The sequence below is a fragment of the Arvicanthis niloticus genome, chromosome 9, assembly GCF_011762505.2.
Source record: "Arvicanthis niloticus isolate mArvNil1 chromosome 9, mArvNil1.pat.X, whole genome shotgun sequence".
NCBI classification, from domain to species: Eukaryota; Metazoa; Chordata; class Mammalia; order Rodentia; family Muridae; genus Arvicanthis; species Arvicanthis niloticus.
Window position 1 is genome coordinate 27,013,108 of NC_047666.1, and position 17,121 is coordinate 27,030,228.

General features: G+C 45.8%; 1 protein-coding gene across 1 annotated transcript in view; it reads right to left on the reverse strand.

The window, feature by feature from the left end:
- Arhgap25 (Rho GTPase activating protein 25) overlaps window positions 1-17,121 on the reverse strand; it is an 80,627-nt gene that overhangs the window by 21,912 nt on the left and 41,594 nt on the right. Inside the window, exon 4 of the mRNA XM_034511791.2 lies at window positions 14,101-14,217. Coding sequence (XP_034367682.1) covers window positions 14,101-14,217 — 117 coding nt within the window. The remainder of the gene's footprint in view (window positions 1-14,100; window positions 14,218-17,121) is intronic.

Sequence of the window (17,121 nt, forward strand, 5' to 3'; positions counted from 1 at the left end):
TTCCTCCCTCTTCTCTTCCCCTAAGTCCATGTGTAGACTGGTGATTCTTCCAGTGTCTTCTTCATCCCCGTCTCCTCCTGTTTTCTTTTTAGTCCCTGCTCCCCACAGCATTCCTTACAACCCTCAGCATTTAGTCAGTCAACAAAATGCCAACTGCCATGAGACCACAAAGCCTCTGACATCAGGTACCTAACCCAACTGGACCAATTCGCAAGACCAAGAGCATCACATTGGAGTTATCCCTAAACACGGTCTCCCTCCAAATAGACCGCCCCACCCGGAAATACTGTAATCCACTCTATTCTCACAGCCACTGTCTGTATTATTCCAACCTGGAGGGAGGGGCAACTGGGTTTCTTCAGATTTCTTCTGCTTAATTCACAAAATCATTTATTAGAATAAAAAGTACCCTTGTACTTAAAAACTCTCAAGCTGATGCCCTGCCCCCTGTACACTCAGTCTGCCCGTGTTTGGATGTCTTCAGAGAGGATACAGAGCCCTCTCTGAGTCCACAGACCTCCCATGAAAGCCACTCTTTTATCACCTCTTATGTAGTTTCTCGATGATTTATTTAAACAGCACTCTTCCACTGGGCTGTGAGTGCCTCAGAGACAGACAGCCCGTCTGGTTCACTTTCTATTTTTATCTCCTGGCACAGAGGCTGCCTTAGTCCTCAGGAACATTCCACCTGCTGTCTCCCAGGTTTCCCAGTCTGCACACTACCCCTCTAGTCAGCATTCTCCAAGCTCCCGAATGTCAAGGAGACCAATGGCCTTTACATTTTTCTAAACTGAGGAATTAAGCTTCTAGCGCTTCTCTCACTGCCCAATCAGCAGCTGGGGCACAGGAGGTCACACCCGTCTCTTGCAATGCTTTCTCATGGCTCCCAGAACTACCCAATCATTCATACCGTTTGTCTGTTCTCACCCTCCTCCAATGCTTCTTCCTCTCTCCCTGACCTTCATGCCTTAGCTTCTGCCAGGCACCCTCTTCCCTGTCTTCACTCCCTGCCTTAGAAACTCATGCCTTGAAGTCCATCTATAGGATGAAGTCTCCAAGCTTCCTATCTGTAGCTTAGAACTCAGCCAAAGCCATTCCCTCTAGGGAGAACTCAGCACATGCCCTCGAGACAGGAGAGCCACTGTGCCCATTCTTCCATGAAAAAAAAAGCACCCTATGCTTGTCTTTGGTCAGGTTGTGTCATTTCCCACTGCAGACCACACAGGAGAGTGGCATACAAAAAAGCAGCCCCTGAAGTCCGACACCTGCTCCCCCCACCCCCCAGCACCCGCTGAACTGCACCGACTGTACTGGTCTTGTTCTCTAGGCCCGTGCCTTTACCTTTTCTTCCAGGTATACAGGGGAAAGCCTGCGTGTGGAGACAGAAACAGAGGCAGCCCAAAGACCACAAGCCAGAGGCCAGTGAAGGAACAAGACAGTGGGGCAGGTGTGGCTCAAAGACAATACCCTGGCCTGCCCAGGTTGATCCCCACTCCTTCAGGGCACCTGGGCTCCACAGTTCTGCTCTTGGCAACAATGAATTGATACCTAATTCATTCATTCCCAGGGGCTCACTGTCACTCTGGACCAATCAGAAGAAATGCTTCAGTCTTAACGATAATAAAATTCAACCTATTAATTACAATCATCATATACAGTGGTAAATGTTATGATTGCTAAAAGCTAAAAAGCAATATAATCTTCACAGCAATTGACTGGTTTGTTTTTTAACTTTACCATTTAAAACTTGCAAATAAGAAGATCACATTCCAGCCGGGTGATGGTGGTGAACACCTTTAATCCTAGTACTTGGGAGGTAGAGGTAGGCAGATCTCTGTGTTGGAGGCCAGCCTGGTCTACAGAGCAAGTTCCAGGACAGTCAGGGCTTCACAGAGAAACCCTGTCTTGAAACAAAACAAAACAAAACAAAACAAAACAAAACAAACAAACAAATAAAACTAGGCCCAGGTTAGGAATTTTTCTAAGACTATGTGTCAGTCAGTTGACAAATGCCAATTATCTGCACAGGCTTTGGGTCTGGCTATTCTTGGGTGTGACCGTTGACTGATTTAATTGAACTAGTCTGAAGCTGGAGACTGAGAAGCTGAACTTGAGTTTAAAGTTTGCCTAAAACTACATTCGCCCAACACCCACCGCCGCACCCTCTATGCAGCAGTTTAATCTGTTTTTATTACAGTCAGTTGGGGGGGGGCAAGCATGGAGCAGATCCCAGGTGGCAGCTCTGCCCCCAATCTCACAGAACCCAGAGGAAGCAGGCCTCCCAGGAGCTCTAACCTGGGCAGTATCTTAGATAAGGAGACAGCAACACTCACCCCAAACAGGGAGTAACTGGAACCCACTGGGACCCAGGAATTCACTCCTGGCCTGGAGCACTGGTTCCTTCTGGTCTGGGCACAGGCACTGAGCAGATCTTGGGCCCCAGCTCTAACCCCAGTAGTAACACCCACCCCACACAGTTCTGAAGCAAGCAAGATAATAGGAAAGACAGGCTCCAGTCAGAGACAGTGAGCACAGGTAGCACTAAGGAGATCCAGATGGCAAAAGGCAAGCACAAGAACATAAGCATCAGCAACCCAGGGTACTTGGCATCACTAGAACCTGGTTCTCCCACACAAGAAAGTCCTGAGTTCCCCATATCACTAGGAAAGCAAGATTCAGATTTAAAATCACTTCTAATGATGATGTTAGAGGACTTTAAGAAGGACATAAATAACACTCAAAGAATTTGAGTAGAACACAGATAAACAGGTAGAAGCCCTTAAAGAGGAAACACAAAAATCCCTTAAAGAATTACAAGAGAACACAACCAAGCAGATGAAGGAATTGAATAAAACCATCCAGGACATAAAAATGGAAGTAAAAACAGTATAGAAATCTCAAAGGGAGACTACCCTGGAGATAGAAAACCTAGGAAAAAGATCAGGAGTCAAAGATGCAAGCATCACCAACAGAATACAAGAGATAAAAGAGAGAACCTCAGGTGTAGAAGATACCATTGAAAATATTGACACAACTGTCAAAGATAAACACAAAATGAAAAAGGTTCTTAATACAAAACATCCAGGAAATCCTGGATGAGAAGACCAAACCTAAGGATAATAGGTATAGATGAGAGTGAAGATTCCCAACTTAAATGGCCAATAAATATCTTCAACAAAATTATAGAAGAAAACTTCCCTAACCTAAAGAACGAGATGCCCATAAACATACAAGAAGCCTACAGAATGCCAAATAGACTAGACCAGAAAATAAATACCTCCCGTCACATAATAATCAAAACACCAAATGCACAAAACAAAGAAAGAATATTAAATGCAGTAAGGTAAACCGGCCAAGTAACATATAAAGGCAGACCTATCAGAATTACACCAGACTTCTCACCAGATACTATAAAAGGGAGAAGATCCTGAACAGATGTCATACAGACCCTAAGAGAACACAAATGCCAGCCCAGGCTTCTATACCCAGCAAAACTCTCAATTACCATAGATGGAGAAACCAAGATATTCCACGACAAAACCAAATTTACACAATATCTCTCCACAAACCCAGCATTACAAAGGATAATAGCGGGAAAGCTCCAATACAAGGAGGGAAATTATACCCTAGAAAGAGCAAGAAATCCAAAAGAAGATAGCCACACAAAGATAATTCCACCTCTAATAACAAAAATAACAGGAAGCAACAATCACTGTTCCATAATATCTCTTAACATCAATGGACTCAATTCCCCAATTAAAAGACATAGGCTAACGGTCAGGATACATAAATAGGACCCAGCATTTTGCTGCATACAGGAAACCTACCTCAGTGACAAAGACAGACTCTACCTTAGAGTAAAAGGCTGGAAAATAATTTTTCAAGCAAATGGTCCTAAGAAACAAGCTGGAGTAGCCATTCTAAAATCTCCAGCCTGAGAACACAAAGGAAGGGACTCATGGCTCCACCCGTATAGGTAGCTGAGGGTAGCCTTGTCAGACATCAGTAGAAGTGGAGGGCCTCGGTGCCTGAAAGTTTGTATTCCCTAGTGATGGGGAATTCGAGAGCAGAGAGGCAGGAATGGGAGGATGGTGGGAGCACACCCTCAAAGAAACTCCCAGAATTATATGGATTAGACATGACAGAGGCAGGCCACCAGAAGACTGGATTTCAGAATTCAAACAAAAAAATATCTTGATACTAAAATTTGTTTTGAGAATTGTATATTATAGAATACACAGCCTTGGTATATCTACTCATCAAGCAAGCTGAGCAGACCTGCTCGAACCTCTGATGTCCAGGAATTCCAGCCTGATGCAGTGAAGACACAGACATCAGAGGCTTATCAATTTACTCTCCCCCCCCCTTCTAATATCATAATGCCCGTAATCAGCTTGAAGAAGTTAATGAAGAGTCAGCGCCCCTATTCCCTGGGCTTGGGGACTGAGGTGGTTAATATTGAGCTATCTTTCTAGGGAAAAGTAGTGGTTTTGTAGGAACAGGGAGGAATAGCTAGGGGTTATTGCATAGCCATAACCTACAGGTAGAAATCTGTATAATTGTTATTAAGATGAAGTTATAATTTCTTAAATGGTACAAAATTTACTTTGATTTCAAAGTTAAGGTATTCATTGGTACAAGTTTCTTATTGATATAAAAGTGAGATTAATATTGTTACTCTCAAAGGCATTGTGCCTATATTACACATTTAGGTATACAAGGCTTAGACCCAGTCCTTCTTTAACTTTTTTAACTGATTTGAGATGGTTAGACTGTGAGTTAAGGCCCTATTCTTATGGTGTTTTCTATATTTTACTTAGAAATAGCTGAGAGGAGTTAACAGACAACAGTCCAGATTGCCTTACATGAATAATTGGTTTTTAAAACGTCAGAAGAGCACAGAATTGATGTTACAAACATTTCTGTATTAATGTTCATTTTGATTATAGACCTGTCTGCTTCTGACAGCTTCCATGTCTTTGGATTCTAAGAAGAAATTGAGCATCTTTGGAGTTACTCCAGTTGTGGTGAGACAGCCACTAGGCAAGAATTATTTCTTTTCATCTACAGACAAAATACTGTCCAGAAAAGGACACACTTGCAGAATAGTCGACTGATTATATCTGCCAAGACAGAGTAATCAGCCCTTAATAATTCTGCATTACTAGGTCTGTCAGATGATCCTGGGCCAGAAGGCTGAAGTCGGATGCTCCAATGTCTTGTAGTATAGGGACTGTCTAGATGTTCAGCGGTCTCTATAAATTGGCTAAGTTTTAGAAGCTATGCTTTGTACTTCCCATAATTTCAGTTAATTCAGTCATTCTGAATTTCTGATGGGGTTGAAGACTTATAGTCTCATAGCCAATCCCAGCTATTTACTTTGAGAGAAAAGATTTGAGAAGATGGTTTTTAGCTGACATTCATTCTAAAGCCAAGAAAAAAAAGCCAGGTTCAGAACTAAGTCTTCTAGTTAGGAGAGATAATAGAGGTTCTATATAGTCAACAAAATGATGGACTGGGTATTAGGTCTATCTTGTACCTTACTGATACAAATTGGTATAGTTTTGCTCTAATTGTATTTTGAGAGAAAAGTTTTGTTTTATTTTAATAGGAAGGGTGATATGTAGGAGGAGCTAAGGTGGGAGGAATAAAGAGGAAGAGGAGGAATAAGGAGAGGAGGAGAAGGAGAGGAGGAGCTAGGAGATGAGAAAGAGGGAGAGAGGGAGGAGTGGGAAGGGGGAACATGGAGGTGGATGTTTATATGTCTCTGCCAGTCAAAGGTAATTGGTATATCTAGGTTGGGTATATACTTCTGATTGTATGGACATCTTGTTATTGAGCATTACCAAACTTATAAATCCTTTGATTAATAATTTTTAAAAAGTTTCTAATAAAAATAATAAATAAAAAATGAAAATGAGAGAAAAAAAAAAAGAAAACACAGTCCTTAGTTAGAGCTAGGGAACTTTAGAAGGTGGAGCCTTCCTGGAGGAAGTGGGTCACTGAGGGCAAGCACTAAGGTTTACAGCATGGCCCAGCCTAATGTTCACTCTGCTTCCAGACTGTGTATGCAACATGGCCAGCTGCCTCCCCCTGCTGCATAGTTTCTCTGCCATAATGGACTCTATCCTTTCTAACAAGCCCCAAAGACACCCCCTTAGATTGCTTCTTTGCTGAGAGCTTTCAGTGCCGCTTCTAGGAATTAGGCATTTGTCTCTGGGCTCGGACAAGAACGGAGGCTCAGATAAGAATATTAGAAAGTGACCAGAGGGCTTTGTTTACTACTTTACTGAATTGCTATCTTGTGTGATCTCGTTTACTCCTTCGCTTGATGACTTTGTCTTTGATCTAGGAACTGACCATGTTTGTCCGATATACCTAGAATGATATGAAAGTAGGCTGGAGAGATTAAAGCTGCTTCAGCCTCAGTATAGGCTAGAGTCATGTTAAAAAAAAAAAAAAAAAGTCAGTGGGACATCAGGCCACAGTCTTTTTAAAAAAAAAATTAAGAAACCAAAATGGGGGGCTGGGGAAATAGGCCATCGGGTAAAGCATTTGCTATGCAGGCACCAGAGCTTGATCATCAGTCTTAGTCCCAGTGAGGTAAAGACTGTCAGGTTCCGGGGCTCACTGGGCAGCCAGCCTAGGCTGCTTCAGTTCCAGATGTGTGAAAAAACAACATCTCAAAACACCAGGTGGATGGCTCCAGAGGAATGACACCCAAGATTGATCTCTGGCTCCCGTGTTCATGTACTCAACACACGTGAACACACACACACACACATACACACACACACACTTTTTAAAAGGGATGGGAATATTGCTCAGAGCATTTGCCTATCATGCATAAAGTTCTGGGTTTTACCACAGTGCACTCTTCCCCACAAAGTCACAGTAATAATGTCTGAGACATCACCCATGTCCAGGGAGGATCCGGGGACAAGAATTCCTGTGCTTCTCACAGTGCTCCAGCTCTGACTGTGCCATCGAGCGTTAGCATCCCACCACTGCCACCAGCAGCCCCCACCCAGATGCCACAGCTGCCTTTCTTCAGTCCCAAGACCTAAGTCTTTGAACAGAAGAGCCTTGTCCTGAATAGCCTGGGGACAGTAACATCCCATTCTCACAGATGACAACTGCTCCCACAGTCTCCCATGTCTCCCACGGTCAGCTCCAAAGACCCCTCCCCAGACTGGCTACCAAACCCCAGGGCACTGAAGGTTTAGGGAACTGAAAACTGCTAGCTCAGCCGTGCCCTCTTGCTTCTCCACTGTTATCTCTGAACTTCTCTGAATCCCTCCCTCAGTCAGACCCCAGCACAGCTCCCATGCTAGCATCACAATTTCCCAGGGCTCAGTCTCAGATGCATACCCTACCCTGACGCAAGAGCAAGGGGCATTTGAGAAACGTCTTCCTATCATGGAAGAATGATAAAACAGGAAAGAAATACCTTTCTTTCGGAGCTTGGGGGCTCTCTTCCTGACGTCCCAGCAAAAGAGCAGCGCCAAGGTGGGAAAGCCACAACCCAGTTCCCAGTGCGGCATCCTGGGGACGTGAGGCATGGCTGCTAAGCCCTCTGCCTCTGAGGAGTCAATCTGGCCTCTCCTGCACTGCAAGAGCTAACTGTCCTTTCTGGCTTCCAGATCAGCACATGCTTGCAGAGGCTGCTCAGGTTCTGACTCCTGGGAGGAATCCTAGGGATGTGTCAGCACCTGCCCAGCCCTTTCCCAACACTTCTCCCTACTCACCTTTACACACAAGAGGCTCCCTTGGCTTTCAGAGAGTAAACATAAAGCTGTCAGAGCACAATAAAAATAAGTGCCTCCTTTTACTTAGCAGCTAATTGTCAGCCGCCATTCAGGGGACAGCTCTGAGGTGGGCTAAAAGAAAGAGCGAAAGGAAGAAAATCCCACACGCAAGCGTTTACCAGCATTGCACCGTATATCAAACTGTCTGGCAGGAACACAGAACGGCACTTAGCCTTTATGAAGCCAGCCCACCCTCTCCTGGAAAGGCTTTCAGAGACATGCATGGCTCAGTCAGGGTCTTCTGAGACAATGATCTCAGAGGTAGGCTGGTGGGTGAAGCGAGCCAGCTCCGCCTCTCCTGTCAGGAAGATGGAACAGATCTCTTGGAACTGACCCCAGTACTCTAGAGACCCTCGCAGAGATCCAGGCAAGGAGAGCCTTGCCAGGGAGGGCCCCGGGCAGTCTCACACTGCCAACCAAGCATCCATCCCTCTGTCATTCTCCAGCCAGGAATCCGGATGCCTCTTTGACACCACTGTCTCTGTCACATGGAATTCACACCCACTTCCTGGCAGCATCACCTCTAGAAGGCTGTGCAAACCTGTTTGATTCTCCCAGCTCCGCCACCACCTTCCTGTACAAGTTGCCACCCACCCGCTCTTGCCTGGATGGCAGCCCCAGTTTCATTTCTGGTCTACTGCTGCCTTCTCTGTAACTGGCTGCCTCCAGCCCAGGCTGTGATGCACACAGCAACTACAATGATCTTTTCAGTATAATCTGACTTTACCACCTTCTTGCTTGAAACTTTCTCCTGTTGCTCCTAGTAACCACCACTAGCTGTCTCTTCTGCTCCCCTCACCCCACCCCCACACTCACCTTTCTGTCTCAAGACATTTGCAGCTGCTGCTCCCTCCGATACAGACACCATTCTGCCTCCTACTTCTCTGTCAGGTTCACCTCTGCTGGCTATTTGGGGCTTGGTGAAACATTTCTAGTCCAAGGAAGCCTTCCTCAACCTTTTTCACAAAGATTTACTTTATGTATTTTTCTTCTGTAATACATTTTCATTTCTATTTCATGAGGGGCAGGTTCTCATTCTAGCCCAGCCTGACCTGGAACTCACTCTGTAGCCTAAACTGGCCTTGAACTCACAGGCATCCTCCTGTCTCAGGGTCCCAAGTGCTGGAGTCACAGGTGTAAGCAATTGCACCCAGCTTCATAGTGTTTTTCGAAGGTATAATTTTATATTGTAACTTTGGGCTTTAAAAGTTAATTTTTTGTGTCTTTTAGTAGAGTGTGGGTTTCCTAAGAGAGTGCTTGTATTCTCTTCCCCCGTGGGGAAGACCACTGAATCTGTCCCCCTAGTGTTGGCGTGTGAGCCATACAGAGTTTTAAAATAAATGAATAAACATGTGTCTTGCTTATATTTAGGAGCTGGGGGAAGGGGAGATAAGATATTTAGAAATAAATAAGAATTATCAGGCTTAGCTAAAAAGACTAGGTCACACAGAAGAAGAGTGGCAAGGACTGCACATCCCACACGTTGCACTGAGCTATGGATTGTGAAATCATGTTCTGAAGCATGGGGGAAAAAAAAGCCAAAAGGCCAGAGGAAAACTCCTTGAGGCTCATAATAAGTGGGTATTTACGTGGCCTAACCCTTGGCAAATTTACAAAGACACTAAACAAAGAAGTTGAACCCTGTCTCCAAACCAGAGCAGCAGAGAGAAGGATGAAGCTTTATACATATCTCCTGTGCCCAGAAGCCACTGAGCAAGCATCCAGAGGGAAAGGAGAAGAGTCAACACAGACCCCATCTGCCACCAGGATTGCCTGTTCCCAGGGCTCAGAAACCAGGTTTCCACCACGAGGAGCTGAGGATTCGATCTCCATACTGAGAGGAGAGTCTGGAGGATGCAGGCAGGCAGGTACACACACACACACACACACACACACACACACACACACACATACACACACACACCGGAAGTGTGGCCTGGGATAAGCTGTCAGAAGTTAATGCTTCTGTTCTCTTTTTCTGCCTAATTTAGCAAGACTTTGAGATTACCCAGCTTCCAGGGTACGGCTGCTCTGGCCTGTCCATCCAGCTGGTCCTCTGTAAACAAGACCGGCTGAAAGGTACCAAGCAGCTGCTCCCGAAGGAAATATGAGGACCTTACAGAATCTGTCAGAAAGGAGGGACACCTGAGAAGCTAGGAAACCTGGAGCAGAAAAACTCTTCAGTGACAGGAGCAGAAAACAGTGTCAGTTCTGCCCAGAGTGGCTTCTCCCTTTTAACGCTGGCACTTAGGCGGGCCACAGGTGTGTCAGGACATCCTACTATGGAAGGCCAAGCTTTTCATGTCCAGCTATCATTCTGGCTAGTTTCCAGGTGCTCATTGGATTTTCTAATGGTGTCTTTGGATCAAAAGGAAACTTCAGCAAGGCTTGCTGTTGATATGCTCAGTGGAGAATGATTCTAGGAGGAGCAACTCACTTCACTGAGCCCTTTCTTGGCTTGGCATTAGCTAACGGCAAGAATAGCCTGGGAGAGTGACCCAGAGTAACTCTGCTGTGGAGGGCCTCTTCCTTAACCCGGTCACTTAACACAAGCCACTCACCATTTCAGTCCTGAGATACACACACACACACACACACACACACACACACACACACACTTCTTGACATATAGATTGAAGATTTTATCCCAGTGAGGGAAGACTATGAACTAAAAAAATATTTAATAAGTTAGAAAGGATTTGTATGCTGGAGAGAAAATAAAGAACAGAAACTAGGAAGGGCTGACATAGGCAGAGACAGCTTCTAATGTTGAACAGAACGACCAGGAGGGGAATTACTGAGGTGATTGTTGAACAAAAAAAAAAAAAAAACTTGAAGAAGAAAAACAAACAAAAACTAACACACACACACACACACACACACACACACACACACGTGATGGAGCCATGCAGAGAATTCTAATCAGAACATAATGTGCAGGAACTCTAAGGCAGGAGCATGCCTGTGGTGTATGAGGACGATGATGATGGTACAGAAGATGACACTGGAGTGGAATGGGCATGAAAGAAGGGTCTAGAAAACAAGGGCAAAGAGCTAACTCTGGGAACATTGTGCATTGTGAACCAGTATAAAGCTTTTAGCTTTTACTTTGAGAATGGAAGAGAAGGAAAGGGTTGAGCAGAGGGGCCTTGACATGACGGTTGTCAGGATCACTCTGATAAAGTGACATCAGCGTGTCAGAGGGCAGATATGGCAGCTTAGTGGGGGTTTGAGCAGGGAAGAGTCTTTCTTGACCAGGCACAGGAGTAAAGATAATGAGAGGTGGTCGAGGTGGACGTGGGAAACGTAGAGCTGCCCTCGGGTTGGAAGGAGGGCAATGTGTCTTGGTGATGTCACTGTTTTCAGGAGAACATCTGAACTGACCCAGTTGCAGTTCAGTGATGGTGCAGTACAGGGAGCCCTGGCCCCACCCCTCTCCAGTCTCCTGGGAGCGGCCATCTTCTCTTGCAAGACTGAGGTTCCCTGCCTTAACCTGGGAAGAGCCAATGAGTGATGTCGGGACCTCAGTGAAACTCTGTGGTCTGCAACCTATGCCTCATCCGTGGGAATGACTTTCCTAAGAAATGCTGTTATGATACTTGCCTTCACAAATCAAACTTTTACCTCCCCTGTATCCAATTAGTAACGGCTTAGAGATAAGTTAGAACTATGCATTCGTTCTACATACATACGGCATCCCCGGCCTGCTTAGAATCAACTGACTTCTAAGAAAAACAGCCTAATCGGTCTTAAGATACTTTGGACTCCTGAGGTGCTGTGCTACCTATCTCTCCTTCAAGGCTCAGCCATGCCCCTGACTCAGAACAATAGATGTGCACGCAAGCTGGTGTGACTAGACTGAGGACCATTTGCTGAGAGCAGCAGACCCATAAAAGCAACACCCTCCCCACCCCCACCCCCCAAAAAATGATGCAAATAACACGCAGGAACAGACTGGTACTGACGGCCATAGTTTTGTGTGCTATCTTGAGTCAGTAGGACCCTAGAAAAGAGTTCTTCCCCTCGAGACTCCCATAAAAGATTGATCAAGACAAATGTTCCTTATTCCTTTTTGATGCTCTATTCTCCATATTGTTCAATAAATAGAGAGGCCGCCTTTGCTTAGGAGAAGAGATCAGAACTCTTCAGTCTCAAGAAAATGACACCAAGGGTCAGTTTCCCTTATTTTACTCTGTGACATTGCCACATTGGTCTAGTGTATAGTCCTCACGTCCGAGCTAACATTGTTCCCCAAACAAGCCCACAGTGCAGTCTCCTGGCTCCCCACCCCCACTTCCACCCAGCCCCCATGCCCTGGACTTAAACTTGGTTTCCTTCTCAGGGTGGTGGCTGAAGTCTTGACGAGGGCACAGCAGGTCCCACTGAGAGCACAGAGATAATCTTGAGACAGAACAGATGCAAAGTCAGACAACACCCATGACCCCTGCCGATGGTCAAAGCCCTTCAGTGGGAAAAGGACGTGTCAGCAGGCTCTTGACCTTACAGTCCAGGGCTTAAGGAAGGTCATGGTGAAGCTATTCCAGACCAGGAAGGCACAGAATCAAGCTTTTACATGATAAAAAAAAAAAAAAAGAAGAAGAAAAAAAACCCCTCTGGTCACAGTTATCATAATAAAAGCGTGTGTTTAGGACTTGGGAAACGGCCAGTGAAACCCCTGCCTCGACAGATGCACTCCTACTCTAAAGGACTCTTTCTCCAAGTGTCTCCTGGTGGGATACAGGACCCAGGTCTTCAGGTGAAATCCTGACCTCAGTTGAGCCAGGTGGAGCTTCTTTCTCAGAAATTAACAATGGGGCTGCAGAGGACAAGTGTGGGCACGAGGAGCTGCTGGCTGGTCGGAAACAGGCAGATGTGCAAGGAAAAGTCAATGGGCCCAAGAGAAAAGGATACGAATTCCACTTCTCAGTTCCTGACCCTGTGAGGCCCATCGCAGTCCCTGTCCTCAGTGTATCTACCCAGCAACCCTTTCTGTTCCTTAACATCACTGGACATGAATTCTATTCTGCATTAAGACGATCCTGATCCTCGGAATGACTCAATAGGATCCTATAATAGAGATGGGAAGGATGGCTCAGCAGTTAAGAGGACAATTGTTCTTGCAGACTGTGAGAGTATGGATTCAGCATCCATGGGCAGCCTACTGCCCGTAGCTACAGCTCCCGGAGATCTGATACCCTTTTCTGGCCGCCACAAGCACCACATGCATATGCATACACACACACACACACACACACACACACTAAAAATTAACATTTAAAAGATTTTATAATAACACAGAATAACTAAGTTATAAGGCATATAAAATTTTATACATTCTACATTTATCTTTCAGGAAAAAAAATATGTACATGCAACCCTGGCTGGAACAAAGAAGCATTAAAATAATTCAAATGACTAATTTTTTTCAATTTTACATAAAATTATTTTGGTGTCCTTGTAATTTCTGAAAGGAACTGTTGGGAAATCAAATCAATATTTAACCATGAATGCTCCCACAAGTGAGCTCTAAGATAAGAGATGACATCAATAATTAATTACATATTTATAGTTCTCCTGGAGTCAACACAAGTAGTTCATTCTCTGAAATGTTTGGAAAGTGGTATTTTTGTGAACTTATCCATTTGGGCTGTTTTATGTTTTTATAAAATGAAGAGAACGCACTAAAGTCACACATGCTGATTTCACAGATACTCTGCATCAGGTTTTTGTTGTTTGTTGTTTGCAGTCAGGCCATTGCCAAGTGTGAAAACACTGCTAAACTGCTCAATCAAACACCATACATCCTAGAAAGGCCTAAATGCAGAACTTACCACACATCTGTAAGACCAGAAGAGACCCCTATCCCCTCCCCAGAGGGCAGCTGTCATTCTGTCCTGACCAGCCTTGGTTGCAAATCATGTCATCAGCCCTCTTGGGTACATAATGGACTCATGGTGCAGTTAAGAGTTAATGCCACCAGGGACCCAGGGTGGCTAGTCCAAGCTATTCATCTCAAAGAGTGTACTTTGTCTAAAGTGGAGAAAGCCCTGCTTTGGGGTGTCACAGTCCACTACTGTTCTATTTGATCTGGAGTTGGCCTTTTGAGGTGAGCTAGGAGGAAAGATAGATATGTGGAAGTCTCTTTTCCTCATACTCAGCGGAGGACCTGGCCAATGGCCCCTGGGGGACTCTGATCTCTCCCCTCTGAACACTGAATAGAGAGGTGGTGCCTGGAGCCTGCTTCCTCCTTCTTCCCAGAGGCCTCCTCAGAAAGGATTGTGAGAGTTCTTACCTCCAGAGGGCGTGCCAGCAACTCTCCTGAGGAACTTAACCCACTCCTCCATCTCTACCTGGGAGCTGGCCATGAGGACATAGGAGTCTTGTCCTGTGCGGTTCTGGTCACTTGAGGCTGGAGGAAAGAGATGCAGGTTGTAGAGTGGGAGGAGCCAGAGCCAGGGGGAGGGGCAAAAGCTGAACCTGACTGGTTTCTTAGTTCAGTGAAGCACAGACAGTAATCCTGTTGTCTAACCTTGCTCAGTGGTTCTGGATCTCGAACCACTTTTATGGCTTTGGCCAAAGACATATTTCTATTGACAAGTCACTGAAAATAGGGCTTTCAGTCGCCCTGGCTTTGGCAGAGAGGTCAGAAGCTATTTACTACTGACAGGAAGAGCAACTGCAGCATTCAGTTAGGCCTTCAGGGAGACTTGTGGTCCCCATACCCACAATGGATGCTTCCCAAGACAGCCTGAGCTTAGCTGTGGAGATCTGGAAAGGAACAAAAACCCCAGGCAAGAGGCACAAAGGGCACTAGAGCGCCTGTCTCATAGAACTGGTGTCTCCTGTCACCAGATGTTCGGACCACACAGAGCATCTCAGAAGGTGGGTTTCCAGTACTTAGTTACAGGGCTCGTGGAGATGGACAGGACCTCACTTACACTTCACTTTAAACTTGAGTAGAGCTTAAATGTATCAAATGAGCCAACAACGAGGGAAGAGATGAAGAGGAGAGAGGTGGCAGGGAGGGACAAAAATGAAAGAAAGTGACAAAGGGAGAAACGAGGGAGAGAAGGAACCTGATGTCTCCCTCCACCTCCTCACAGACAGAAATCTGCAGATACAGACTTATTTTAGTTGGTGAAGGTGTTAGTGGTAAAGGTGTTAGAAGGGACAAACCCACAGAAATCCCCTCAGTTACAGGAGGCTATTGAAGCCCGTTCTTCCTAAAATACCAGGTCATTTCAAAAAAGCCACTATTTCTGTCCTAGGGGCCCAGCTCTGGATTTTCCTGCTGAAACCAGCTTTTCAGTCTCTTTGCTTCTGGCCTTCTCCACTTAGCTTGGTATCAGCTAAGCATGCCAAGTGTCGTTCACCATTTAAGATGAGCTGATTCTAACGCAGCTTGTCATTGTCTCTTCTCCACAGAGCCTTTCCTATGCTTGTCTCCAGGGGTAGAACTGGAAGGAAAAGATGTTCAGAAGAGAACTACAAATTACCTGAGTAACCACAGGGCCCCTTTGAAATGGGGCAGAGAGTTATGCTGTCACCAGCTTAGAGTTATTAAATCTGAAGCCCAGAGATGCCAGGTCTCTACCCAATAAGGCCCAGCCAAACATCAAGCAAGGCTGCTGCTCTCTTCCTCCCTGTGGAAGTCCTACAGGGCAGCATTTATCTGCTGTTCTTCTTTGCCACAAACACACTTCAGTCTGCTGCACTGTCAAAAGACATCTTCTTGGTTTACCGGTTCCTGGGGGGTCCTTGGGAAATGCTTCCTTCAGTCACTGCCTCTGGTGTCTCATTGCACAAACCTCCCTACTGGTACCCTGCTCTGTCCTCGGCCCTATAATTTACATTTTATTCTCAACTCACATGAATTTTAACCATGAGCCATGTCATGCCGCTGTACCTAGACCTTCCCAGTAGCTATCCATCCTTCTAGCATAGAAGCGCAATTTCTTATAATTGCCAAGACGTGCCTGTCAAACCTACCCACTTCTGCAACCAAGTCACCTGACCTCATGGGTCCACTTGGAATTCGCTGACACAGGAGAGCTCAGGGACATTGCACTGGCTATCCCTGTCCTTGGAAATGCTTCCTCAAGGTGAACACTTAGCTTTTCTCTTTTGGCATCTTCATTTTACCCCAGTTCCACGTTCTCGGTGACACATCCTCTCTCCACTCCACTATTAGTGACAAAGCAAATACCTTCATCCTCCTTCAGTCAGAACATGTGCTCTCTTTGCCTTAATTTTTCGTCCCATCAGTTCACCCATGCTATTTAGTATGTGGCTGGATGTTAGGTTGTGTGTGGCTGTTTCTGTTCTTTGCTGACCACAGGCCCTGCAAACCTCACTGGCTCTTAGCAGATGTCCACCAGATGCTGTCGGTGAGCGGTAGCACATCCTGAGGTGCCATGTATGAAAGCTGAGTGAGATGTGTTACACAACAGAAGGAGCAGCCCCCACACCTGTGCTCGAGGTAAAGGTCATGGGAATGAGGGGTGTTCACCCTCAACAGTGATCTGCTCTAAGGCAAAATCAAAGGCACAACTACACGCTATGTGTGCCCCTGAAACTGGGGGCCTCTGAGAGACTGCATGGGTTAGAAAACCTGTTTCTTATGGCAGCATAACCTTCTGCGAGAGGACGAAGAGATGAACTGGAAATTTTACACATCTCAGTCCAGACTGGAAGGAGCATTGGAAACAGCGGTGCTACAGGAACGGGGGTTCTGAGTCTGGGATTGCTATGTGATCATTTGGCCGTATGTGTGGTTCAAGTGAGGATGGTACTGGAACAGGAATAGACAGAGACAGAAGGAAAGACAGAGAGGCTGAAAGATGGCAAGAGAGAGAGATGGGGAGGAAGAGAGAGAGAAGCAGAGAGGGAGGGAGAGAGAGGCAGAGAGGGGGGAGAGGGAGAGGCAGAGAGAGTAAGAAAAGGGGGAAGGGAGAGAGAGATGCAGAGAGAGGGAGAGAGGAAAAAGGAGGAAGGGAGGGAAGGAGGGAGGGGAAAAGAGAGCGGAAGGAGTGAGCACCTAGGAGCTCCTGCAGGTGGCTGTATATATGACAAGGTGATGATGAAGGACTGGCTCTTCCCTCCCGCAGAGCAGTCCTTCTACGTAGTTTATGTGGAGCGCTCACAATGCATCTTCAGCTGGAGCCTTCCATGGAACTTTGTGAGTAGAAAACGCATCCGTTGGGACACACACTATTGTGATTGGTTTTATTTCAGGAGTTGCATCGGGAGAGAGAGACAGATCCTACAGACTGAACAGGTCAGGAGGGAGAGGGGTGGGGTTTTCCTAGATAGG